Below are 26,516 nucleotides of genomic sequence, written 5' to 3' on the forward strand. Positions count from 1 at the left end.
AATGAAAACATATACTACCAATGCAGGCTTGTAAGGACTAAGTTGTAGTAACTCTGCCTCTTTTCAGTGAGAAAGTAATAAGAAAATGTCATGATCAAACACCACAGGATAACTCGCTGCAAGTTACTCTCAAAATGCTGTGTTTTGTATCCAGTGAGCATTCACTAAGAGCAAAGATGTGAGACCAGAGATTCCCTTGATTGCAATACAACAAGAGGGAGGTTTTATTTAGCTTTCTAAAGAAAGCTTGGAGAGTATCTACAATGTACTAGCAAGATTCTGCATGCGAAGACCCACTCTACCAACCACTAAGACCATGGAGATGCTGCAGACTGGGTTGATATCGAGAAAGTAAGTGGAATCTCAACCGTGAGATACTGTGAAATCTGAAGTCATTTCCACATCACACATAACATATATGTCTCATGTTCTTGATCTACAAAGACCAACAGTTGACTAAGATACTTTACGTACCAACCAAAGTAGATGTGGATTATGTCAGCTGGCTCCTACTGCTTTATTTTTGAATTCTACACTCTTTTATGCCTGTACTCACAGCTGGAAAAACTGTAGGCCTCTGTCTCAGACAGGGGAACAGCGAGCGATAACAACATTCCATTGCATTCCTTTCTCTCTGACATATACTCTTTGTCTTCTTTCTATTTCTCTACTCACGTTCCTTTCCCATCAAAGATGGAGTTTGTACTCTCAGAGCACGGGATAATGGGCAGTGAGTTTGTGTTCAGGCAAACTGGTATTTAACCCCACAGCTTCACTACGTTTCAACAGCCACCGTATTAACAGTTTAACTCAGTTTCTCTATTTGTTTTCACTCTTTAAAAAATTCTATCTAGTCTTTTCCTTACAAGATAATATTCATCAATCACGTGGGGATAAAAAGAGAAAGAGACAAAACACAGAAAGTCTGCCATCCAAGAACTCTTTGACAGGTAACGTGACAAGAGTGGGCTGAATTCTTGTGGCCAAAAAGTTTGACTCCAGGTTGCTAGTAGAGCTAAAAGCTGTTTGACCAGACAGAACATCTATCTTTTTTAGGTTCATCTGGTACATGAGCAGTCACTGAGTTTCTACATTTATTCATTTTTTAATATCCATTAATCTCAATTCAGCGTTTCCACTTAACATTATAACTGTGGTTGATTTGTTTACATACACTGCATTCAATCTCTTTTGACATGGTGTTTAAATACTTGTTACTCAGACTTCCGACAGGAAAAGTACAATAACTTTTAATGAATTTCAAAGAAGAAAAAATATACTACACCACTGATAGCAATCTGAATTCAACTATTTAATAATGTATGACTGAAGTCATATTCACCAAGATAACATTCTACATTTTAAATATCATTGTATAGTGTACAGAATTCATAATCTGATGTTTAAAGAAGAAATAATATATTCAAATGTCATATAAAACTGTCATGAAATTAACTATATATATATGCACATATATATATAGAATAGTTTTAAATACATAATGATTTTAAATTAACCCAGACTTTCTCACATAAATTCATGATAACAGAAATACATAAGTTTTTACTTCAGAATTAAGGTATCTCTTTATTGCTGCTTCTTCCTTCACTCTACTAAAAAGCTTAAGCATGGGTACTGTAAGTTGTACAATATTTACCTTTATGCATGTGGAATTAACAAAGAAATAGCAGTCATTCCCAACTTCTGCCATTTTCAATCTCTTGCTGCTAATCCAATGACTGTGTGTTTTTTATAAGTACGTACAAATTGCAGGGACGCAAATATAAGAACTATGAGAGTGTAAGGGGGGAAACTGTTCTTTTCCACAGTCTTTCAGGCTATCAGTAGTATTCCTTGACAACTGACCTCCTGTTGACAGTATATTACACAATAGATAATGCTTAAAGAAATTTAAATTAGAAGATACCTTCTCTAGCTTTGCAGAAATGTTGACAGTGGTTACTAGTAATCACACAAACTCAAACTTCCAGAATTTTCCTCATTGTTACACAATCCATTGTTTGCTCACCATTAATGACCTCATATGCAACTGTAGGCTCCTTCACCTAAGGGAATACTTTCCTTGCCCAATATATATCAAATATACTAAAAGATTATCTGTAAGTTTAAGACTGTCTTTTATCTTTCAGTGTAATGGTTATAGAAGAAACACAAATTCATATTTTCAAAGTTAAAATGGGTAAGTATTTCATGAGGAAAGTTATTTCTCTATGTGGTTTGAAAATGGAACTAACGTAAATATGCTATCTACAATCCAAAAAAAAGGTACAATCACTTAAATATGTATCTGTTGCTATATACACCGACTTAAAAACACTCTGTGCCAGATTGTAACAGTAATAAATGTACAAGAAAATAAACAGGAGTACCTATTCATCCAGTGACTTTATTCCATTTTCATCCGTCATAAAAGGAAAATTAGCTTCAGCTGATAGCAAAGGGTTCCAGCATGCTTGAAACCTTGGAGAATTTGTTGAAAATAATATGAAGCCCTCTGACTCCCAGAGGGAAACATTTCAACAAGCAGTTATTAAAGTATCCATCTGATTATCTTTCCTATAAGAATCAGAACCTAGCAGAAATAAAGAATATTCAACTTAGAAGTTGGCTGGTGATGACTGAGCACACTGGACCGGAGTATGTTTTTAAATTACTGCAGTCTTTTCATTGAAGTCATAGATGATCAAGACAAACATTGGTCTCCACTTTAAGTAAAACAGGGTAAATTGCCATGAACTGTTTTAGTCCAGAGGTCTAGAGTAATAATCTAGAGCTAAACTCTAGGTTCGTTTGCTTGTAACTGTAAAATGAAAGGAATGAGGCAGTCTTAGAGGTAAAAGAGCAAATTAAAGGTTTGACAAAAACCTTTGAAATTATTGATAAATACATAAAGATAAGTCTTGCCTTAAAAAAAAGATACTTTAATTGTGTAAAACTTTAGTTGGGCACCTTCTGTTAGTCCTTGGGATACCAGGAGCCCTCCCTTTTCCTCTCTTAGTTCTTTTCTTTCCTATCACTAATTTTACTTTTCACTTTTGCCTCATTTCCATCCTGTTGTGTTTTTCATTTTAGTCTTTTACAGGAAGCTCTGATTCTACTCAAGAGGATGTTTTTCTCTCCCTGTAATAAAAAGTGCTAGGAAGTTGGTCTTCAAAACAGACCAAGAAATCCTGAATTGTGCAAGCCAAGATAGCCTCTGATGGAGTTTCTTCTTGGTGTGTGCTAGGTTACTAACACATCAGAGAAGAAAAATCTTCCAATTATCCCGAGTACCACTTTAAGGTTGGTGGCCAGGGGCCCTACAACCAGCTCTGTATCTGAACTTGGGGAAGCTGCTGGCTGCCATCCTTCCGAGTAGGAGCCTGATCCTCTGATGATCTCCCGGTGTGGGTTCTTCTGTTTCTATCTTGAAGGAACCAAAATATTGAAGCATTGAAGGAACCAAAATATTGCTGCCGGTGCTTCCAGAGAGGAGAGGCTTGAAGCAAGTGGAATGTTTTTGGAAGATTATCTTTTCTAAGAAATGGCAGAATGTTGGATCTAGAATATTCTGTGGCAGTTTGGGAAGTGACAGTTGAGAGCTGCGAAGGTCATTTAATTGTCTGAGACCCAAGAGACAAGCTCTAGCGGTTCAAATAGTTACCAATTCATGAAGTTAAGAGGCTAAGGAGTTTCTGGCTTCAACAGCACAGAGCCAGAACCATGTGGGTATAGTCTTTTTCCACCCCAACCCCTCAGTTTCTTTTGTTTTGGATAAAATTGTGTGTGTTTGCCTATGAGAAAAAATTATGTGCCAGAAGAGAAAGATCGCAAATTAGCCAATTTCTTCCTCACTCACACTCCATTGTCAGTCCAGCAATCACAAAACTATGAGCATGTTTTTAGAGATACTTTTATTCTTCTGAGAGTCCCCTCATATACTTTCAAGGCAGATGAGGTTATTTAATTTCCCCCAAGAGCTTAAGTAAATAAAATGCTGGGCAGTTGGATACGTGATGATGAAGCAATTATTATAAAAATACAAATTGAGATTAAAAATTATAGAACTAAAAGTTGGCTTTTCCAATTACCTAAGATGGTAAGGTTAAAAATCTCTTTATGGCCTCAGGCTTCGGTGAGATAGGTCTACTTCCAAAATATAATACTTTTTATTTTTATGCAAGCATTAACTTTATTATTTACCATCCAATGTCGTTTTGGATAGCAAGTCAAGCTAAGCATGTTATTTTCAGCTCGATAGTTGATTGAATACAATTCAAGCTCTCTGCTGGAGTCCGAGGAAAACCTTGACCGTGCTGCCGTTTGTTTATATTTCCACGGTTTGGGATTTGTCTAAATTTTACTCATTGGAAAGGACATCAAGAACCAAATTAGACACTGTACGATGATAAATTCAAACGGAAGCTTTAAAAAAAATCCAGTTCTGTTAATTGTAGAGTTTTACTAATGTTATTCCTGGAAAATCAGGGGTTTTTGTCTGCACATTAGGAAATATCTAATAGTTCTTTCTAAACTTCTCCGGGCTTATAATCCCTTTAAATTCTTAAAGAAAAAGCAGACAAGTCAGTTTCAGGAGAAACGTGCCAAGTTGCATCCTAAACTGGATATTAAGTCCCGAAAATATCATCGTTACTAAGTTATGGCCTAGTACACAACACCGGGTAACGGATCTTGTTTCTTTTCTTTTTTTTATTTGGGAATCACGCACGAGCAGTAGCGAGCTCGGTAGCCCCAACGCCGCACTACAACTCCCAGAATGCGCCGCTAATAGGCGGTCGCTTCCGGGCATGCGTCCCCGCCCCTCTTCGGGGTGGTCCTTCGGCGGCGCTGAAGGATCACCCTGGCTGGACTGGGTACTGTTCTCTGGCTGCCTGTTGCAGGGCTTCCTCCGGCCGGGATCCTGCGTCCCGGAGACTCGGAGTGGCCGCGCCATGAGCCGCCTGGGCTCGGTGCAGCGGAAGATGCCGTGCGTGTTTGTGACGGAGGTGAAAGCCGAGCCCTCGGCCAAGCGGGAGCATCAGGTACCCGGCGACTTGGGCTGCTGGGCGGCTTCTCCAGCGCTGCGCGGCGGCCCGGGAGCCCTGCAGGTTTTACAGGGGAGGTTTGGGTGAAGTACACCTTGAGCTCCAGCTTCGTGGACCTTCTTCGTTGTGAGGAGTGTGGGAGAGAATATCTCTCTCTCTCTCTCTCTCTCTCTCTCTCTCTCTTTCTCTCTTTTATTTATTTATTTTTTATTTTCCCCTCCCAGATCAAGTGATTCAAACTTGCTCTGGCAGGTTTGAAAACCTACATCGCAATTAGTGACCTCCTTCCCACGCCAGCACCGTTGAGTGAAAAACCTGAGTAGTGAGTGAGATATCAGGGTCATCTAACTTGGAACGACTGTCGATCAAGAGTCTGATGAGAAAGCATTGTTTACCTGTTGTGTCCTAGAAACCCATGACAGTGTTGACAGCTAGCCTGACTAGGTCGCTGAAGTCAGTCCGCGTGTCATTTCTTGCTTAATTCTAACTCGGAGTGCCCGTCCTAAGGTTTTCTAGTCATCTTCTGTGTTTTACAGAGTGAGCCTTGCGTGGACGTAAGTGAGTTAATATATAGATAGTTTTTATCAGCGTGTTTTTTTGATATATAGCAAAATTATTTACCTCTCAACACAGACACAGTCAGCATGTGCATTTGAAATCAATTTCACACTTTTTCACCTTTACCACTCTACGATTGGCTTTCTGGCCTTTTTGTTGTTCTTGTGGGTTGTTTGTTTATTTTTAGTTAGCATAAAAAGTAAGAGCTTTCCTTTTGACTCTCTCTCTCTCTCTCTCTCCCTCTCTCTCCCTCTCTCTCCCTCTCTCTCTCTGTTTTTTTGTTTCCGAGGCAAGGTTTCTCTGTAACTTTGGAACCTGTCTTCCTGTCCTGGAACTAGCGCTTGTAGACCAGGCTGGTCTCGAACTAGACCTGCCTCTGCCTCCCGAGTGCTGGAATTAATGGCGTGCGCCACCACTCCTTTTAGCATTTTCATCCATAATTTGTGTTGTCCCCTCTCCACGTCAGCAGGCTGCACATCTCCCCCAAGTCTCCAGTTTGCACCCCCTCGCACACACCATTACCCTTTTTATTTTTGTGCTCTGTTATTCCCCCTCTTTTAGAGCTTCATTTTTCCTCCCTCGGGCCCCTTTCTTGTCTTTTAGATTAAATGGCCATTAACAAGATGCCCTGTTATCTCTTAGTCCCTGCTGCTAGGAACTGACACATAAATTAGCATTTATCAAATTTTAATTCAAAGGACTCTGAGAGCCTTCGTGCCAGTTTTCCATCAACCTTGATGTTTTCTTACCTTTTCCTTTTAACATCTGATCTTTCCATATTCCTTTCTACTGCCTCGTTATTACACTTAAAATGTCATAATGTTGTTTACGGTACTACTTAATAAGTTGTACTTGCTACCAGAATGAGCCCCACTATATTTTCTAGTAAAGCTCTAAGATTAGTATTCAGTATCGGTATTGCTGGCTGTTTAGAACAAAAATCATAATAAATCCAAGTATTGCAAAACACTCATCCTTGATGATTCATTTTAATCATGATTCTCAGCTTTGAATATTGTGGGTAGGCGTAATTTTAAAAGTACTTTATACTAGGGAAAAAAAAACCACCCTCTCATCTCTTTATAGTTAAAGCTATCTGGTTACAGCATAGTGTCCAAGTAATTATCCAAAGTCTCTTATTAATTAGGCCCAGTCTGTTTTAAAATCTCAGTGTGGAGTTGTTGCTTTTGCAACATCTTTCATCTTGTAAACAGATTAAGCATTAATGCTTTTCCCAGGCTAACCACTCTGCTTGAATTACCTTCAGTGCTTTTCAGTAGATCTTAATAAAACTTGATTAAATTACTCATCCCCGATTAGAAATTGCACAGCACCCAATCAATCCGCATTGCCTGTTTATGTACACAAATTGCTTCTTGCTTTTGCCGTAGTTTGGTCACAGGTGGAGGAGTAAATAGCAAACTGTAGTAGAGAAATGATCCCCATGGGAGGAACATTTTACAGTCATTAACAACTCCAAGGGCGTAGTCACCCTCCTTGAAATTTTATAAATTTAAAAATGTACACACACACACACACACACACACACACATAAGTACAGGCATGCACGTGCGCACACACACACACTCACATACACACCTGCTGTCGCTAGCATTTTGCCACAATGGCTTAGAATGATATCTCCTGGTCCCATTTTCACACACCGATGACAAGTCGATACTGAAGTAGTGTATCACAGACTTGGAAGGTGGCTGCTACACAGATCGGAGGAGCTCAGTTCCGGTCCCAGCACCCACGTGTCTGTTCCAAAGGCAGTGGCTGACTTGCGTTCTTCAGACACAGGATGCCCTGCCTGTGGGCCTTTCCTCTGCACGTCAAATCTGCTCAGATGTTGCCTCTTTAGAGCACTTCCTTGTGGCTTTCCATCGTGTTTTCCTCTTTAGTACTCATCCGTGTAATAATGTGATGCATTTTATTTCTGTCATTGCCCTCTGACGTCTGAGTTTCACTAAAGGTGGGTACTTCTCTGTATTTCCAGCGTCAGGTGCAATGCGTGTGGTCAGTGCATAGCCATAGGACACAGCTCCGGGTTCCATTGTGGAGGACAAACCTGTAGATCACAGTCCACATGGACAATCAATTTGAATGTGATCACACTACAGAGAGGGAGAGCTGTTGTGGTGGGGCAGGAGGGGAATCTCCGAACTAGAGGCTACAGACAAAGGATGGTGAGTTCAAGGCCAGCCTGGGCTGCAGAGTGAGACCTGGGAGACAATTGTTTGGGACTAAGGGAATTAGTTCATGTGAGCCTGTGTGTGAAGTCAGAGGCTGTATATCTTATGCCAGTTTTTTTTTTCTCTTTCTTCTTTTAAGCCATTTAAAGTTTTGGCAACCGAAACTCTAAGTGAAAAGGCCTTAGAGGCAGATGTGTACAATGCCATCGCCACAGAAAAGGTGGATGGGACGTGTTGCTATGTTACTAACCACAAAGGTAAAATACAACTCCCATGTTTACTAAACGTATTATCTTTTTCATTGTATAAATTCTGTCAGAGACAGATGCCTGAACTTCACCGGGTAAGCCACAGCCTCGTGGTGATACACAGATTAGTAGAGATGGGTTAATTTAAGATATGAGTTAGCCAGAAGTACGCTCAAGCTCTTGGCCAAACAATATTACAAATAATATGGTTTCTGTGTGATTATTTCGGGGCTGAGAAGTGGGGAACAAACAAGCGGCTTCATACAACAGCCTCTTAGTTTCTTCTACTTTATGACTATTGGTAAGTCATATAATTGTCTCTTTGTGGCTGGTTTACTCTTTTAGTTCAGTATTTTACCCGATTGGATTGTGTCAGATTGCACACATTTTTAAAATTGTTTAATATGTACATAGGACATTTTGTTTATCTGTTTAGCCACTGATAGGCATTTGGGTTGCTCCTACCTTCATGCCACCATTGATAATGCAATTAATAATGCATTATCTCTCCTAAAGTACTGCTTCCAGTTTTTTGCCGGGGCGGGGGTGTTTATGAACCTATATAAATGTGAGATTACTGGATCATATGTTAATTCTAATTTAGAAAATTTGAATACCCATCATACATTTTCCATAATGGTCACACAGAAGTTCTAGCTTCCAGATATTCCACTTTTTCCATTTCCCTACTAGGAATATTTATTATTTTTGGTGATAGCTATCCTAATGGATGTTAGTGGAAAGCATTTTATATGTTTACCAGTAAAAAGGACAAAAAGTCTACTCAACCAGAAACAATATATTTTTAATCTAGCTCTTTATATTATGTATATGAGTAGCTAATAAGAGTATTATAGTGTATTTAACAATTTTATAACCTCTGTGTTGACTTTTCTGGGAGGCCCTCCACCCAGCTCCCAAATAAATCACACATAGAGGTTTATTCGTACTTATGAATGCCCGACCTTAGCTTGGCTTGTTTCTTGCCAACTTTTCTTAAATTATCCCGAGTACCTTTTGCCTCTGGGCTTTTATCTTTTTCTGTTTCTATATACCTTTCTTCACTTCTTTCATTGGAACTTGCTATATAACTGGGTAGCTGAGTGGCTGGCCCCTGATGTCCTCTTCTCCTTGTTTTCTTGCTCCTCCTCCTTCGTTCTTGGGTCTCCTGCTATTTTATACTTTGTGTCATCTAACCCCGTCTATCCTTGCTCCTGAAAATAATATTCCCCACTGCCTCTGATTTATATATTTGAGTAAGATTTATCAGGCTCTTTTATTAAAAAAATAAAAAAAAAAACTTCGGTGTGTATTATGTGTGATGTGCAGGATGGGAGCAATTAGAGAGCTAGAGATTTTACTGCTCAAGGATGCTCACAGGACCAAAGATGACAAACGGATAAACACATACTAAAGTAAGGATTTCAGAAGTAAGTCTGTTACAGAGCAACAGGTATGGGGATACCAGAGAAAAATCTGTATTTTTGTCGTGCTTTATAGCCACAGCAGGACACGTTTTCTCAGGTTAAGAGCTACTGATGTGTGTCAGGAACTCAGGGTGGAGTCTTAGTTGGAGTTTCCTGCTGTGCCTTGTCATGTAGGCTTCTTCCCGCTAAGGAAGGAGTGGCAACAGTAAGCTAACTCAGTGCCCTGAGACTGCTCACACCCAGGAGTAAGCAACCCTCACCCTCTGTGTCTAGTGACCAGATAGGTCGGCTTTTTTCCACGTCTGCCAGAATTAACCCCACATGGCATTATCATGTTCAGGGGAGGTGGGAACACAGCCACCTGGTTCTGCTCTCGTGAGAATTTAGGAAGAGAGCATGGAACATTCTGATAAAAAGACCATGCATCTTTCTCACGTTTAACAAAGTACATCCTCACACGCTGGGATGAGGACTCAGTGCTGAGCATCATGTGTTTCCTTGTTCTCTTAGGCGTTTTCTTACAGAGAAGACTACTGTTTATTGATTTTTTTTTCCCCTCTGAAATGTCTTGCAAGATGAATTTTGTTTCCTCTTGACTTTCCCTATGTTTTTAGGTCAGCCATACCTCTGGGCTCGACTAGATAGAAAACCTAACAAGCAAGCTGAGAAAAGATTTAAAAAATTTCTACATTCAAAAGAAAACTCAAAAGGTTAGTGGGTTTTTCTTCAAACTTTTCAGATTTAAAGAGTTGAAATTTGTGAAATTATTGCTATAGTTCTTCTAGGTATATATATCTTGGGGAAAATAATTATGTATATATACACATATATATTTACACCCCATATATATATATATATATATATATATATATATATATATATATATATAATTCATTTTTAGAGCTGAATCAGTGGCACAGTGCCCAGACATGCACACACATGCATACACACATGTGTACACACACAAATACTGAAAACTATTTTCCCCCTTTCTGTAACTTCTTTATAGTATCAGTCTATAATGTTTAACCATACAGTATTTTAATAAGATACATTTTCATTTGGTTTGCATGAGAAAAATAAAGACAGATATTAAAGGATAGTTAATATTATTGCATTGATGACTATATTATACATATATATTATTTTTACTCATATATATAATGTAACATATATACACATATATAAAGTACGGCATAGGGAGTACATATTAAAACTCTTAAGTCTCACTCAGGAGGTAGAGGCAGGTGGATCTCACAGAGTTCGAGGCCAACCTGGTCTACAGAATAAATTCCAGGACAGCCAAGGCTATCACACAGAGAAACCCTATCTCGAAACACCCCCAAAATAAAAAAATTAAAAACTCATGAATCCTTGCAGATTGTTGGCTACCTTAGGCTGTGCATAAATGTACTGAAAGTTGAAAATATAATGTTAGTCCCCTAAGTTGGAATGTAGTCACGTGGCAGGGAAAATAGAGTCCCTTTCACATCTGTGAGCGATGTAGTGTTGCACCTGTCCTCTGTCTGATGCCTTAACTGACTCTTTGCAGCGCACCTGTGGAACACAGAGGAAGACTTCCGGCCTGTCCCAGAGTGCTGGGTACCAGCAAAGGAAGTAGAGCGGCTGAATGGGAAGCCAGTACCTGATGAGAACGGACACATTCCCGGTATCCCAGAATCATTTTGTGTTTAGTATAAGAAACAGGCAAAAAGGGTCTAATTGGAAAATTGTCTTAAGCTAGCTTTTCTTTTTATTTATAATGTGAAGTTTCTGAGTCGAGTTTATTGAAAAGTCTTTACAGTTTATAAAGACATAGCAAGGAATGATCTTTTGAGTTTGAATCTTTCTCAAGGGTGAGAATATTTTGTAAGGTGTTTGGTCAGAGTGGCCTGTTTCTTTCAGATGCGGCAAGTTTTCCACATTGAGGGAGCTTAGCCTAGCAATAAAAGTAAAAACAGCAATGGCAAATAGGGAATTGATAATTGCTCAGCCGGATCGGAAGGATATAAATGTGGAGCACCACTGACACTGTAGGATGATACAGAGAACTTGGTTTATTAAGTGAAAAAAAAATGACAATATCAGGCAGGAGGGAGGGTAGGCAGTTAGAAAAGACACTAAAATAAAATTTAAAAGAAGAGAGTTTTAATGCTGTCTGAGTGTAGTACTCAGTTGCTCCTTAACCAAGATGATTTTTCTGAAGAATGTGTTTAGTTCATGCTAATATACCCCAACAGAATAAGCAAATGAACCCTTATGATTATAAGGAAAACAGTAAAATTGTTAACTTTCTCACTGATTTTAAGTGTCTGTGTGATAGGGAATCTAGAAAATAAGGAATATTTATAACCAATAATCAACCAAATGCCTGCATCTTTTAATAGAATCAGTGTGATAGCACTGACTTCTCTTTAACTAACAGGCTGGGTCCCAGTGGAAAAGAACAGCAAGCAGTATTGCTGGCATTCTTCTGTGGTGAATTATGAGTTTGGAATTGCCCTGGTCCTACGGCACAATCCTGAAGAGCCTGGACTTTTGGAAATCAGTGCCGTGCCCCTGTCAGAACTTTTAGAGCAAACCCTGGAACTGATAGGAACAAATATCAATGGAAACCCATATGGTGAGTGAGGATGTTTTCCAGAGAGAACGTCCTGTGGTCAGCCCGAGAAACATACTGAAGCAGCAGCGAGTGCATTCGCATCCAGTTCCTAGGAGCACATCCTCTTCTTATATCAAAGAGAAATCTTAGCATCATCCAAATCTTATATTCAAGAGAAAATGTGTGGATGGCTAATCATGGTGATTCATTAATGCGGCAGGTTGCCTTTATCCAATTATCCTTCCCAGGACAGCTCTAACAACTGTGCATGGAAAGTAATTACTGAGATGCAGCTTTGCATTGCTTTATAAGTTTAGGGGAGTTAGTTGGGTGAAATGCGCTGTTCCGTTAGACCATCACTTTAGCCTTAGTAAACACAGGCAAGGGGAAGAATTGGCAACAGATACTGTATAAAGAATGAATGAACCGAAATGAATTGGGTAAATCAGTGGTATGCTGGAGTGCAGAATTGAAAGGAGAATCATAAAATAGAATAAAGACTCTAAAGCTATAATAATTCTAGAGATCAAAAGCTGACTGAAGGTGTAGGGAGGTGGCCCAGTCCAAGAGCCAGAGAGGCACAGATAAGAGGCTATCTGGGCCTTGCAGACAATGTAGCCTAATCACTGAGCTTTAGGAGACATGCCCTTTTTCAAAATATAAGGTGGAAAGCAATTAACAAGTACTCAGTGTTGACCTCCTGTCTCCACAACGCAGTTGCACAAACCTGTATTCCACAGAAATATGTATTCAAACATACACATGTTGTGGGTGTTTGACCCTTTTGGTGTTTGGAAGGGGCCTGCCACCCAGTTCCCAAATAAATCAGAGACTTATTCTTAGTTATGTTCTGCCTTAGCTTGGCTTGTTTCTTGCACTTTTCTTAAATTACCCTTACTACCTTTTGCCTCTAGGCTTTTGTCTTCCTCTATTTCTGCATACCTTTCTCTACTTCTTTCTCCATGGCTGCTGTGTGGCTGGCTCCAATGGCCTTTTCTCCTTGTTCCCCAGTTGCTCCTCCTTCTCCCCAGATTTTTTTCTTCTGTTTAGACTCTCTGACCACTGGCCCCACCTATCCTTGCTCCTGCCTTGCTATTGGCCATTCATCTCTTTATTAGGACCGTCGGGTGTTTTTGACAGGTGCAGTAACACAGTTTTAGAGTTAAGCAAATGCAGTGGAAACACAAGTTACACATCTGAAAATAATACACCCAAATTTAAGTAGGTTGATTGATGGGTATTAAGCTTACATCCAGGATCAAAGATATTAGGTAAACACTAACAGCAGAAGGCAGCTAACTATATAGCACATGCTAGCAGATGTTTTTCTCTGAAAATGTTTGATAGCCAGTGTTTTAAGCTTTGTTAACTGTATCTTTGAAATGGGCTATCAGCAGTACTTACATGAATGGTTAAGGCTACATTCCATTGAAATTACTTACAATAGGTAATAGGTATCTGTCTGGACCTGGTCTGCAGGTCATTGTGCCAACTCCCAGTGTAGAGAGTACACGAAAGTAAGACAGAGTTTTTGGAAATAGTGTCACACTTGAGTGAGAACTGGATGTAATGCACTTTGGATTATTCTCTACAGAAAATCAAATCAAATAACCTTTCTGTTAACATAGCTCCTAAATGTTTAGACATTTATACATTTGGGGAGGTACCTTTTCTCTTTCTGAAAAGAATGTGACTGAGAATGGCTAATGGGAAATTTACCATTTAGGGCTAGGAAGCAAGAGATACCCGCTGCACTTTCTCATACCACATGGAGCCTTCCAAGTAGAAAACCTGCCGACCCTGAAACACAACGACTTGCTGTCCTGGTTTGAAGACTGCAATGAGGGTAAAATCGAAGGGATTGTGTGGCACTGCGGTGATGGCTGTTTAATTAAGGTAATGACCAAGACATGACACTCTGACTCTGGATAGACTTTATTCTGGCATGCAGTTAGTATAATTCCCTATAATTCTTTTTTTTTTTTTGGATTTTCGAGACAGGGTTTCTCCATAGCTTTTTGGTTCCTGTCCTAGAACTAGCTCTTGTAGACCAGGCTGGCCTCGAACTCACAGAGATCCGCCTGCCTCTGCCTCCCGAGTGCTGGGATTAAAGGCCTGTGCCACCACCGCCCGGCTAAATCCCTATAATTCTTGTGAGCTAAAACAGAACTGAGTTGATGGGAAGGGGCAGACAGCACTGTATACAGTGATGGTGTTAGGCCGGGCACTGGCTATCCAGGATGTGCTTCGGAGTTACAGTGATAATGCATTCCCCTCCTGGGGGCTCCTGTGGCCCACTGTGTTCTCTGAGACATTCAGAGCCTACTTTCACTCAGCACTTCGTGTACTAACTTAATAGGGAGTTTAGTAAAAACGTGCCAAGTAGTAGCGTACACAGGATGAACTGTCTTATGCTTTGTGCTCTTTTCCCTGGACTTGTCTGTTTCTCCCTGGTAATTCATAATGTTCATTCAAAACTGAATCTGTTCTTAGGACTCCCGGCTCCACATATTCACTGAAATTAGAAACCTGGACTCATTATTTTTAAGGCTTCCTCCCATTACTTCATGCATCTAGTTGTTCAGTTCTTGAGAAGTCTAATCTACTAAATCTCTGTTCTTTACACTCAGCTAGGCGTGCTCACTGTAATTTAGAAAAGAGTCCTGCTTGAGTTACTACTACATTTCCCTCCCTAAAGCATTCATTGTTCATTACTATCCATTGTGCTCATTCTTTACAAATGAACATTATTTCTTCTGCATAATGCTGCTAGGTATTTTGAGCCTTCCCATGGAATGGCCCCTTCTTAACTCCCCCTAATTGCTTTTCATTACCATCTATGAAAACATAATTGTCTGTCGTGTGACTGTGTGGTAGTCCCGGGGAGATATGAACACTCACTTGCCACAGATAACATGCTGAGGACAGACCAAAGAAAGGACTCCTTAGTGGACCTTAGTGAGCCCCTGACTTTGTTGGGGTTACAGGAATCTGGGAAGGAGCTGCTTACAAGGAGTACGGAGGGCCCAGAAGCAGTAGTCGATAAGGATCAATTGCGATCAATCACTCAAGCCCCCCCTCCCCCCCCAGCTTGAGTGCTGACTCACAAAGCAGCGTCCTGGGAACCCCCTGCACATCCTGGGTAGCTAGCTGTCCTGTGGTAGTGCTGCTGCAAACTCATGGAGCGCCTTAAAGAGCCTCCCTCCCGAGAGGGCGTCTTCATGTGGAGGAAACAGCTACACAACAATGTCCTAACCAACCACCACTTACTCCCTTTGGGAACGCTAGATTCTGCCTCACATTTTCCTTTTTTTTTTCTATATTCACCAACAGACTTATTATATCCATTAAATTTGGGAGGAACCCTTAATTAGGTTCCTGGCATTTTCAGATACGTGCAGAATTAAAAAAAACAATGTCTCTGCCTTCAGGAAAATTCATATTCTAATGGGGAAGATAGACAGCACTATGTCAAAAGAACAGCTATGACATTTAATTAAAATAAGAGTACTATAAGGCAGACCCTTACATTGTATCTGTAGCGGGCACCCAAAGTAAGTATTTACAGGTAAATTAAGATTCTATTTACAAACTAAAGCTAATGTCACATTGTCCTCCTTACAGGTCCATCGCCACCACCTTGGTCTATGCTGGCCTCTTCCAGATACTTACATGAACTCCAAACCAGTTATTATTAACATGAACCTAAACAAATATGGCTATGCTTTTGATAAAGAGTGTTTGTTTAGTCAGTTTTCAAAAATAGATAAGCAGAAATTTGATAGGCTCAAAGATATAATATTTGATGTATAAAATGTAAATATAGTTGGGATTATTGCAGTTTTCTAATATTGAAGAGTCTGCTATGTTTACAGAAGATAAAGTAACTCAAGGTTCTATTTAATTTTGCTAGCTATTTGGCAAACTGTTATAACTTATAAAGATTTATGTATCTGTGTTTATCAAAATCAAAGGATTTGAATATATTAACACAAAACTACAAAATAATTACATCTGAAACTTCAGTTTTAAATGGTAAAATTGTTAAGATTATTTTTATGCTTTTAGAAAATTTAAGACATAAAAATAGGAATATCATACCTTATTGTACACTGGATAGCAATAAATAATTCACGTCTTCAAAAATATACTTTTCTGCCAAGTTAAAACTAAATATGACTTTAAGCAAAAATACAGTATTTTGAGAGGTGAATTCTGTAGTTCAGAGACTGCTTGACTGCCAGCTGAAATTTTTTAACTTATAAAATAATTTTAAATCTACAGTTAAATGTGGTCTTTAATAAATAGGGAAATTATTAGGACTTTCTCTATCTTCCGTCTGTTCAGAAGCAGCAACAGGACTAGGTAATTCAAATCCAAACTGCTCAGAAAGCTTTTTTAACTTCTCTTCTAATAAAATATTCTTCTTCACTTCTTCCTTATAGTTGTACTTCAGGTCTTCAATTTCTTCAAAGAACGAAGGATCAAAATTTTCCAGTTCTTTTTTCAGCTTTTTAATTTCCTCCTGTAAGTCACATAGAGCAATATATGTTTTTCATTTGAAATTTAGAAGATTTGATTACAAACATAAAAACTCAAAGAATATAAACAGTAAAATATAAAGTATAGTGCAATGGAACCTTGCTAACAAAAGTCTTTCTCTGAACTGCATCAGATGTTCTCAGGCAAGCAAAGGGACTCTGCTCTTCATTACATGGAAGTTAATGTCTTAAGAGTTTTCAGTATTTTAACTTTCTGTTTTTTTAACTTTTATAAATAATATTTATGATCATGGACTCCTGGGATTTGTAAAAGTCAAGCTATGAATGTGAAGGGCACATGTGCACCAGTCGCGGTTTACACTGCCCAGTGATGAGCCAGGGCTCACTTCCAGGCTCCTGTGCTCCTGGGTCTTAAGGCAAGGCAGAGCACAGAAAGGTTGTGAGGAAAAGATCTCTGACCATAATTTCAAAAGGTACTTAGAAATACTATTTTCAACATGACCCACAAATTAAGAAAAAATTCTAAAAAACTGTTAAGAGGTAATTTGTTATGGCTTTAAAAGAAATTTATTCTTGATTCCTTTCTATTTGTTTGTCTGATTTTTTGTTGTTGCTAGCTGTTGTCTAATAAAATGTTGTCATGAGTCAAATTATATCCTTAGTACTACTAAGGTAAGTGTGAAATAAATCATGAGTTTTTAGGCACAGACTTAAAGACGGTGATATAAATAAGAAATAAGATATAAATAAGAATTACCATCAAATGTTGCTTGTCTAGGTCTGACTTTCTGAGCTGTGTCTCCAGATCACTTATCTTTTCCTTTAGTTGGTCAGAATCTGCCAAAATAGGAAAATTAGACCCACATTTTTGTTTACTGTGAAAGAGTTAAAGATAGAGGATTTGTTTCAGAATGAACAGGAAGTTTATGAAGCCTACAGTCTGGGATCATCTGGTCCTATATGGCAGGAGCCCTTCTCAGGTATACTTCTATGTTAATCACTAGTAGGTAATGTCATCCACAGCAAGCAGACAGAGGAGTAGCTGCTAGGTATTGGAAAAGTGGGTTATTCCTCTATATGAGAAACATTTCTATTTTTTTAAAAAGAGAAATTCCTATTTTTGAGAGAAAAATCCTACAACCAGTAAAATTTGTTAGGTACAAAATATACAGGCAAAGGACTAAAATGGTAAGCCAGCCATTTATGCTCTCCCGCTACCCCAAATAGCTTTGGCTATTTCCATGTTGTTGTTTTTTTTACACTATGTGCAAAACGTCCAAGACAATGTGTGTGGCGCAGATGAAGGAGCCCAGTCCTGACGGCTCGGTAAGAAGTCAGCTGCTGACACACAGCACACAGTGTCATGTGGCTCTATACACTCATGGACGGTGAAGGGTTTTGTTTTAAAGTTTGAGGAAATAATGAAAACAAATTTTCATGACAAAGAATGGAGTATTTTGCATTGCTTGACGTGGTTCCTATAACTCAGAGACAAAGGGCAAACATAAACAAGGTTTCAAATCATTTAAAAAAACAAAACATTTTCTCTTATAAAGCAAAATCCCCCTTTGATTTTCATGTCACATGGATCCTACATATAAAGAAAAGATGTAATATTTGTCTTCTGAGACTGGTGGCCTGTTTTACTGAACAAGGTAATCTGTAGTACCATTTTCTTAAAAATATTTTTATGAATTAATAAAACTCCCATATATGTGCAGCACATTGTGTCAGTGTATCTGTTGATGGACACATGGGCTGATCCTCTACCTAGCTCCCATGTGGAGTGCCCCAGTAAACATGCATATGCACATGTCTGTTAGTTCATCCACAGTCAGCTCCTATATATTATGTACAGACTGGTGGTCAAACAGTGAAGCAGGAAAATATATAGAACATCTTCCAGAGGTCGTGTAAATGTCCTCATCTTTAAATGCTGATTCAGGAATATCCAAACAGGTTCATTTGGAAGCAGGTACTCTCTGAAATGTGACTGGTACCTTTCCTCCCTTCTCTTAAGACATAAGCAATGTAAGGGTTTGGGCTTAGACAAATTAGAGAACTTGCCTAATGCCAACAGAATTGACAGGTCTTTGTTGTGTGTGCCGAGAGCACACGAAGCTGTCCCCTAGCAGTCACATACCTACTCCAGATAGATGCATGGTGTTTTTAGTTAGCGAAGCACAGTAACCCAGTGGTTAAGACCCTGGCATGGCAAGGAGTTCTGAACTTTCATAGAATTAGTGTTTCACCTTCCTGTGACACTTCTAATCGTTGTGATCTTGAGGATAGGTTATTAATCATTTATCAAATATAAAATGAAGACAACAGTATTGATCCTATGGCATTATAAGAATAAAGTAAAAAATTTGTAAAGTCCTTAGCACAGTGCCTCCCACAAATCATCCTGCACATTAATACAAAGTAGCAGTAGGATTCATTAGTATCTCTGTGAAATAGTTTAAATTATTCAGATATATCCTGTAGGGCAGAACATGACACTTCCATCAAACTATCACATAATGACACGATTATGTTAGGAGATACAGAAGCTTTGGAACTATACCAAGATCCATCCTGGGGTAAACTGCTCACTATCCATTCAATGGCATACTACAGAATTACTGAAACCATGAACGATGTACAGAGCTCAAACGATCTCTGTAGTAAGAGCAGTAAGAGAAGCTAGACATAGAGCATGCCAGACAAAAAAATACAAAAGCTCAATAGACATATAAGGTCTACAATCTTTAATTGTCAAAAACTCAATAGACATATAAGGTCTACACTCTTTAATTGTCAAGTAAAAAACTCAATAGACATATAAGGTCTATACTCTTTCACTGTTAAGTTAAAAACTCAAGAGACATATAAGGTCTACACTCTTTCACTGTTAAGTTAAAAACTCAATAGACATATAAGGTATATACTCTTTAATTGTCAAGTTAAAAACTCAATAGACATATAAGGTCTACACTCTAATTGTCAAGTGAAAAACTCAATAGACATATAAGGTCTACACTCTTTCACTGTTAAGTTAAAAACTCAATAGACATATAAGGTCTATACTCTTAATTGTTAAGCTTTATCCTGTGAACTTGGTACAATTAGCAAATCTCAAACCGCAGTTCCTCGGAATGCAAGTACATGCAAACCCTTGCACAAACTATCACTTTAGATGCTGCAAACAACTCATCCTGATTGATTACATTTTCTTTAGTTTCAAAAGAAAATGCTCTTAAGCCACCTTTCTGAGGTTGTCCCACTGAAAGTGTCAGAGCGAAGATTCAAACTCCCATCAGGCTATAGTTGTTCTGAATGCTTTATCCTAGATCACCTCTGTAGGAAAACTGAAATAATGCCAGACACTACATTGTTGATCCTGAGTGGGAATATGGAGGCTATTATATTTGTCACTGTGCCTGTTTGCAAAAGCATTGTGAATTGATTATAAATTATAATCATTATAAACATATTGTGATAAAAAGTTACATTTGCAAATATAGATCAGCAAGTAATGATCAACTGTATTCTGTATGTGTACACATTTGTTTTGTGTATAACTGTGCAATATAGGGGAATGAATGCTAATTCCAGGACAGGGATTGAAAGGAATTAAAGGAACATTTCTATTTGTGATAGAAAAAATAGTGCTGTAGTTTTAAAATTAAGGCAATTAGTAACATTCACAAGAAAATGTTCATAGGGATTCAAGGACCTATACTTCAAAAGTGGAAACACGGACTGGAGAGAAGGCTCAGAGGTTAAGAGCTCTGGCTGCTCTTCCAGAGGTCAGAGTTCATTTCCCAGCAACCACATGGTGCACACAACCATCTAATGAGATCTGGTGCCCTCTTCTGGCGTCCAGAAATAATAGATGCAGGCAAAACACTGTATACATAATAAATCTTTTTTTTTTTTTTTTTTTTTTTTTTTTTAAAAAAGGAAGATGGAAGCAAAGGACAGCATCAATTGCTTGGAAATATACTATGATTAAGTTTGTAACCCATAGATGAAAAACTTAGGCCATTTAGTATAAGCAATTCGAAGTGTCACAGCCTGAGAGAGAACAGTTCTAAATACTCTTATCAGGGATTTGGTACTATAGAAACACACAAAAGGAAAGCCCTAAGTCAAAAACTTGGGATAGCCAACAAGTTTTACAAAATACATTACCAGGTGTGCTGCTTCCAGCTCTAGGTTGGTCCTTATTAACTTCTATCTGATGGATCAATTCAGCCTTTTCTTTATCCAGCTGACTATTGGCTAATCTAGAGAACAATGATAGCATGTTAGAAAGATAAACAGTGTCACTCTGTAAACTACACAGGCAGCATTTCATCAAGATCACAGCTGACTCTGGTGGTGTATGCTGGGAGGATATCCCTAAGAGATGGCAGCAGGGCCATCAAGGAAAATTTTCCTCTCCAGGCTTCATTGCTTCATTCCTAAACAACACAAAATCTAAGTTTTTCCTACTCTTAGTCCTGATGTTATTTTCAAAAATTCTTTTCTTGCAATGAGAGGCAGCTGCAGAAAGTCCTAGAAGCATAGAATTACTTGTTTCTCTTTCATTAGGATGTGGTTTTTCAATGCTAAAGTTTAATTCTATGCTGCTAGAAAAATTTAAGTTACAATCTGGAAATATTAGTATTTCTTTGTTCACACAAGAGTGAATATATTAGAAGGATGAAATAATAATCAACTTTGAAAAACCATAATCTTTAGGTATAGCGAATCTGGCTGTATAAAATAATTTTCTAAAAATAAAGAGGTGGATAAGGGTGCATGGTGTGAAGCTGATGGCCTGATTTCAGGTCTTGGGAGGAAGAAGCGACTCCTACAAGCTGTGCTTCTTTCACAGGTGGCATGCACATACCACACCCCCCACCCAGAATGTACATGTGTACACACGCACACGCAAAGAGAAAAAAGACGTTAAAGACATTTAATATTTAAGTAGTCAAATAATATTAAGTAGTCAAATGTATGTACCTAAGGCGCTGGAGTTCCCGCATAAGCCCTTCATCTGTCTCCACACCTTCAGGAACATTTTTGAGCATCTCAATCTTTGAGCACAATGAAAAGTTAGTTAGAAGATAAAAGTTCAGCATGGAAATAAGACTTTTTTTTTTTTTGGATTTTTGAGACAGGGTTTCTAGGTAGGTTTTGGTTCCTGTCCTGGAACTAGCTCTTGTAGACCAGGCCGGCCTCGAACTCACAGAGATCCGCCTGCCTCTGCCTCCCGAGTGCTGGGATTAAAGGCGTGCGCTTTGGGTCTTTGGAAGCATGAATTCCCAGAGCTGTGTTCTAGTCTATGCATCCAAGTTATCAAGACTTGAGCAGCTTCCTACTGAGGCCCAGGTAGCAAGGACAGCACATAGAATGGCTGGGATCTCATACAGAGGTGTCTGACTTTTACTGAGGAAAAGAAAGCAGTGATGCTGTCATGATATGAGATGGGATGGGACATGGCAGGATGGGGAGAAAGCACTGTCTAGGAGAAGAATCTAGGGAAGACAGGGTGACAGACTGTGCAGGTCTAGTCCCTGAAGGGCCTCCATTTAACACAGAAGTTCTGGAGCCACTTATAAGAATACTGGGAATAGTGATGAGTGTTCTAGACAGCAAGCAGGTATAAAAAGCTGAAGTCAAAATGACTTTCAGTTGCTCAAAGGTTCGAAAGGGTTAATGCTGGGAACCAGGTTGTAGAAGATGCAGGCCATATACTGTATCTCTATCTATACACAGGCTGTGAAAAGAACTGTTACAAAGTTTCATTCATGGTGAAGGGGATAAAACTCCTCCAGTTTGCTCCATACCCTATAGGACTATTTGACAACCATGTGGAGAACAGACCAGTAGTACAGGAAAGGGGAGAGGATGCAAGTGGAAGCCAGGGCATAGTCAGGAAACTGCTCAGCCAGTCAGGCCTAAGATGATGGCTTCCACGTGGAGCACTAGCCAGATCTGGGGTGTACTTTGAAAACTACCCCACATGATTAATCATGAAGAAGAAGTGGGGAGTAAGAGAATGAAGTAATCTCGTCTGAGCTGACGTTAAGTAAGTTAAGTACCACCCGCTGGAGGAGCCTCCGAGGGCGAACACTATTTAGGAACTCATTGTTTTCACCTTCAGGCAGTTCTGGGATTGTCTTGACATATATTACACTGTTTTATCATTAAGAGACGATTACATGCCTGTTGTTCAAGATCTTCCATGTGTTTCTTAGCTTTCTGTTCTCTCTCTGTTGCTTCTCGTACAAGCTGTTTAAGGTCAATTATACTTTGATTCTTTTTGGCAATATCACTTTCGAACTCTTTCATCTTGGTCTCATACATTCTAAAAATATAAAGGAAAATTATTATGGGCATTAATATGTAATTTCTCTCACTAATTTAAAAGTCAACTTAAATCATGGTAATATATGCAAGACTACATAATACTATTTCTTCTAGTCAAACCTTCGGCTACATATTTAGGAGTAAAAGGTGATGTTAATAAATAAGCACCTTAATTAACACACATGCTAATTAAAATAGAAAATTAATGTGATCTTAAAGAGCCTAAGATCTGAGGTGGAGACTGACTTCGGCAACTGTGAAGCTTTTAGGTTGACATCGTATTTTAGGCATAAGAAAACACCTAACTCATCAGACTGCACAATGTTCCCCCACTTCCAGCACCTCCCCTCTCCCTGTTCAGGTAGAAAGAGCCCACGGGCACCACAGAAAAAACAAGCTGTTCCGAGGCAGGAGTGAGAGAAACACTGTGCACTGTGGAATGGATGGAGCAAAACAGATTTATAACAATAAGAAAATGGCAAATGGACTAAAAAAATCCAGGCTCAAAAGAAATCTTCAAAATTTTGTTGATCCCAGCCGGGCGATGGTGGCGCACGCCTTTAATCCCAGCACTTGGGAGGCAGAGGCAGGCGGATCTCTGTGAGTTCGAGACCAGCCTGGTCTACAGAGCGAGTTCCAGGACAGGCTCCAAAGCCACAGAGAAACCCTGTCTCGAAAAACCAAAAAAAAAAACAAACAAAAAAAACAAAAAAAAATTTTGTTGATCCCAATAGTTTAACAGGCATATACTCACAGGAGGATGATGTTTACTGTATTCAAACCTTTCCGGAGGAAAGAAATATGTAATGTCTTCTAGATAATTTAACAAAGGGTGGTAATGATTTAGAGAAAGTATCTGACAAGGACAGCATAAGGAATGGCAGTTATGATTACATAAATTCTTTCAAATAATTCTGGGCAGACCTTACAAACAGATTAGAAGGGTGTGCTTACTTGACTGGACCAAAGATATACCAAATGCCAATGTTAAATCCCCGAAGCTCATTCCTCCACTTCATCCATTCCTCTGTTCAAAAGCCACTGTGGTGGTCTGAATGAAAATGACCCACCTCCACAAATAGGCTCATATGTTTGAATGCTTATTACCAAAGAGTATATAACTCTATGAAAGGATTAGAAGGATTAGCAGGCGTGGCCTAGTTGGAGAAAGTGTGTCAGTGGAGGTGGACTTTGAGGTATCAAAGGCCTTGCCAGGCCCATTCCTTGCTCTGTGTGCTGCCTACAGATCTGGATACAGTTCTCAGTTACTACACTAGCATCGTAGCCTGTCTGTGTTCCATCATGATAATAAACTAAACCTCTGAAGCTGTAAGCAAGCCCCTAGTCAAATGCTTTCTTTTATGAGAATTGTTCTATAGAATAAAACAGTGAATGACTAAGAAAGCCACCCAAGAATAAAGTCCTTCATCATGAGATTACCCCATCTAAATAGCCTATACACTACCCTGGCCCCTCTTAGCCGTCAATAGGTGCTGAGAACACTCAGCACGTGGAAGGCCAAGATAGAGCTTGAGACCAGCCTTAAACAGTATGACTGTTTACTGAAGATGCTGCCTATATGCAGTTCTCAGAAAAACTCAAAAATGCTTTACCATGAAAAGTCATCTTCAATTAAGGGTAAATAGTGCCATCAACCCACAACTGTCTTAAAACTAAAGAGTTTTACATGAAAGTAGGTAAGCATTTTTGTTACCTCATAAAAACAAGAGTTAGTTATAATTTATGCAATGTCACCGTGAAAAGCAGGTCTTCCTAAGTGATGGAGGCTGGGCTTTCTAGACAGAGCCTGGAGCACACAGTGTGGCAGCGGATGCTGAGTGAATACTAGTGGAGTACATTAGCTCAAAGTCACTCAGCCTATGTGGCAACATAAGAAAACAGTGACCCTTAGAAGTCAACTGCTGGCTCAAAGTCCCAGGGGTCCCAGACGACGAGACTGTTCTCCCTTCACCCTGTTCCACTTGTTGTCATTGGTGTCAGCATTCCCAGTCTGAAAGTGGGAAGTCTCTGGACACTGACTGCTCCGGGTAGTCTAGGGCAGGACTTTAGCCATCTCTCTGAGTGCTCTTGAATATACCGACTTAGCTTTTTCTTTTTGTCTTAAAATTGGCGGACAGAAACACATGCAATATAAGGCCCACTACAGAACAAGCTGTCTCACTTTTTAGTTGGAGTGACAATGGGTGTCATGTTTTCTGTCAAGTCATTCCAAACAGACAAAGCATATTGGCCTTCAAGGACATCACAGGGAATGTGTAAGTGCAAGGACCTAATCAAACATGGTAAAATAAAGTTGGCTTTCACAGCCATATAGTTAAGCCCTAGGCATAAACCCAATATCTTTATAGTGTTCACAGGAAAGGAGAAAGTGAAGGCCAATAAATACTAACATGCTGCTATATTCATCTATTGGACTCTCTGTAGAGAAAGTATACAACTAAAAGCAGTGCAGCTCATCCTAGATCCAGAACAGCATGGATTGAGAGAAAATGGCCCAATTGTTTAGGACATATCTGCGGTAGAAATATGTGAACAAAACAAGAAGCTGCAGTTGAAGTTGCAGGAACCCATCATTCAGGAGAAGCTGGGCAGCATCAGCCCTAGCCCATGACAACAGCTTCATGATGCACAACGAGCTCCAGAGAGTTAGCTCAGTTTCATCTGTGCTTTGCGCTGCAACCTGCCAATAAAACTAACTAAACACTTAAGGAAGAAACAGAGTTTTGTCATTTTAACTCAGAAAGAAAAACCATTGATAAGCACCAAACTGTTGTTCAGGAAATAATTGGGTTATTCAGCATACTGTCATCTTTCAAGTCAATAACGCTAGAGTTATTAACTCTTTAAACATCAGACAAGTGTGAAACTGATCCCTACCTGGTAACCACAATTGACTTCCAGCTCTTGCTGTCAGCACCTTCCAGCTGTGGCCCTCTCTGTTCTGCAAACTGTAATCTCTTGGCCATCTCTTCGAGTTGAACTGCCATCTTGTCATTGACCAGCTCTAGGCTGTGCTTAGCTATCCGCAGTTTCTCGGAAGCTTCCATTTCCTGTCAGTAAAGGCTTGTTGGTATATCATTGACAAACATAACACTGTTCACACAGATACCAGGCATAGAAAATTATCACTATATGCTGGAAAATATAAGACAAGCTGGAGCTATATTGTTTTAAAACTGCAAAAAGGTTTGTTTTCCTCTACAACAGCAGTCTATTCATAATAATTAGTACAAAAGATAAAATAAATGAAGGCAGAGAAACATATTTACAAGAAACTTTGTTTCTCAGGGAAATGTTCAGAATAATGAGATAGTTAACCTTGTTACACCTTAAAATGAAGCACGATTATTAAAAACTCAGAGAGAGAAATTGGGGTTCCATCTGAGGGTCCAAAAAGCAAAGCAGCCAAGCCACTGGTTCTTACTTCTACCTCAGTCCGAAATGGCAATCCTGCTTCCAGGAATCTCAGAACGAGACGGTGAGCTGTCTCCTTGCATTTTATAATCCTCTCTAGGGCTGGGAATAAAGGCGTGCACTGCCTAGTTTCTATGGCAACTAGTGTGGCTACTGGGA

General features: G+C 39.3%; 2 protein-coding genes across 3 annotated transcripts in view; one reads left to right on the forward strand and one right to left on the reverse strand.

Moving 5' to 3' along the window:
* The first annotated feature begins 4,849 nt into the window (after nt 1-4,849).
* Nucleotides 4,850-15,888, forward strand: CUNH12orf29 (chromosome unknown C12orf29 homolog). 2 transcript variants are annotated; one of them, XM_041664561.1, is made up of 8 exons: nt 4,910-5,042; nt 7,603-7,792; nt 7,938-8,055; nt 10,088-10,183; nt 11,026-11,142; nt 11,899-12,096; nt 13,802-13,971; nt 15,700-15,888. In XM_041664561.1, exons 2-8 carry the CDS (start codon nt 7,790-7,792, stop codon nt 15,886-15,888), a joined length of 891 nt encoding a protein of 296 aa, XP_041520495.1. In that variant the 5' UTR covers nt 4,910-5,042; nt 7,603-7,789. The 2 variants fall into 2 exon arrangements, with proteins under 2 accessions (XP_041520486.1, XP_041520495.1); XM_041664552.1 differs by lacking the exon at nt 7,603-7,792 and having other exon boundaries at nt 4,850-5,042.
* A 484-nt stretch (nt 15,889-16,372) lies between these two features.
* Nucleotides 16,373-26,516, reverse strand: part of Cep290 (centrosomal protein 290) — an 81,096-nt gene continuing 70,952 nt past the window's right edge. Inside the window, exons 48-53 of the mRNA XM_041664539.1 lie at nt 25,821-25,993; nt 22,779-22,920; nt 21,573-21,646; nt 20,754-20,848; nt 17,335-17,414; nt 16,373-16,600 (exon numbers count right to left, since the gene is read on the reverse strand). Of these exons, the coding sequence (XP_041520473.1) occupies nt 16,373-16,600; nt 17,335-17,414; nt 20,754-20,848; nt 21,573-21,646; nt 22,779-22,920; nt 25,821-25,993 (792 nt within the window). The remainder of the gene's footprint in view (nt 16,601-17,334; nt 17,415-20,753; nt 20,849-21,572; nt 21,647-22,778; nt 22,921-25,820; nt 25,994-26,516) is intronic.

The sequence above is a fragment of the Microtus oregoni genome, unplaced genomic scaffold (genome assembly GCF_018167655.1).
Source record: "Microtus oregoni isolate MIOR12 unplaced genomic scaffold, Mior012 000001F_ref0000356, whole genome shotgun sequence".
Lineage (NCBI taxonomy): Eukaryota > Metazoa > Chordata > Mammalia > Rodentia > Cricetidae > Microtus > Microtus oregoni.

What these genes read in the sequence shown, in the direction of transcription:
- CUNH12orf29 (XM_041664552.1), top strand. Translation starts at nt 4,953, where the DNA reads ATGAGCCGCCTGGGCTCGGTGCAGCGGAAGATGCCGTGCGTGTTTGTG. An exon ending in CGGCCAAGCGGGAGCATCAG is followed by an intron (nt 5,043 to 7,937) that starts GTACCCGGCGAC and finishes TCTTCTTTTAAG; the next exon opens with CCATTTAAAGTTTTGGCAAC. An exon ending in TATCAATGGAAACCCATATG is followed by an intron (nt 12,097 to 13,801) that starts GTGAGTGAGGAT and finishes TTTACCATTTAG; the next exon opens with GGCTAGGAAGCAAGAGATAC.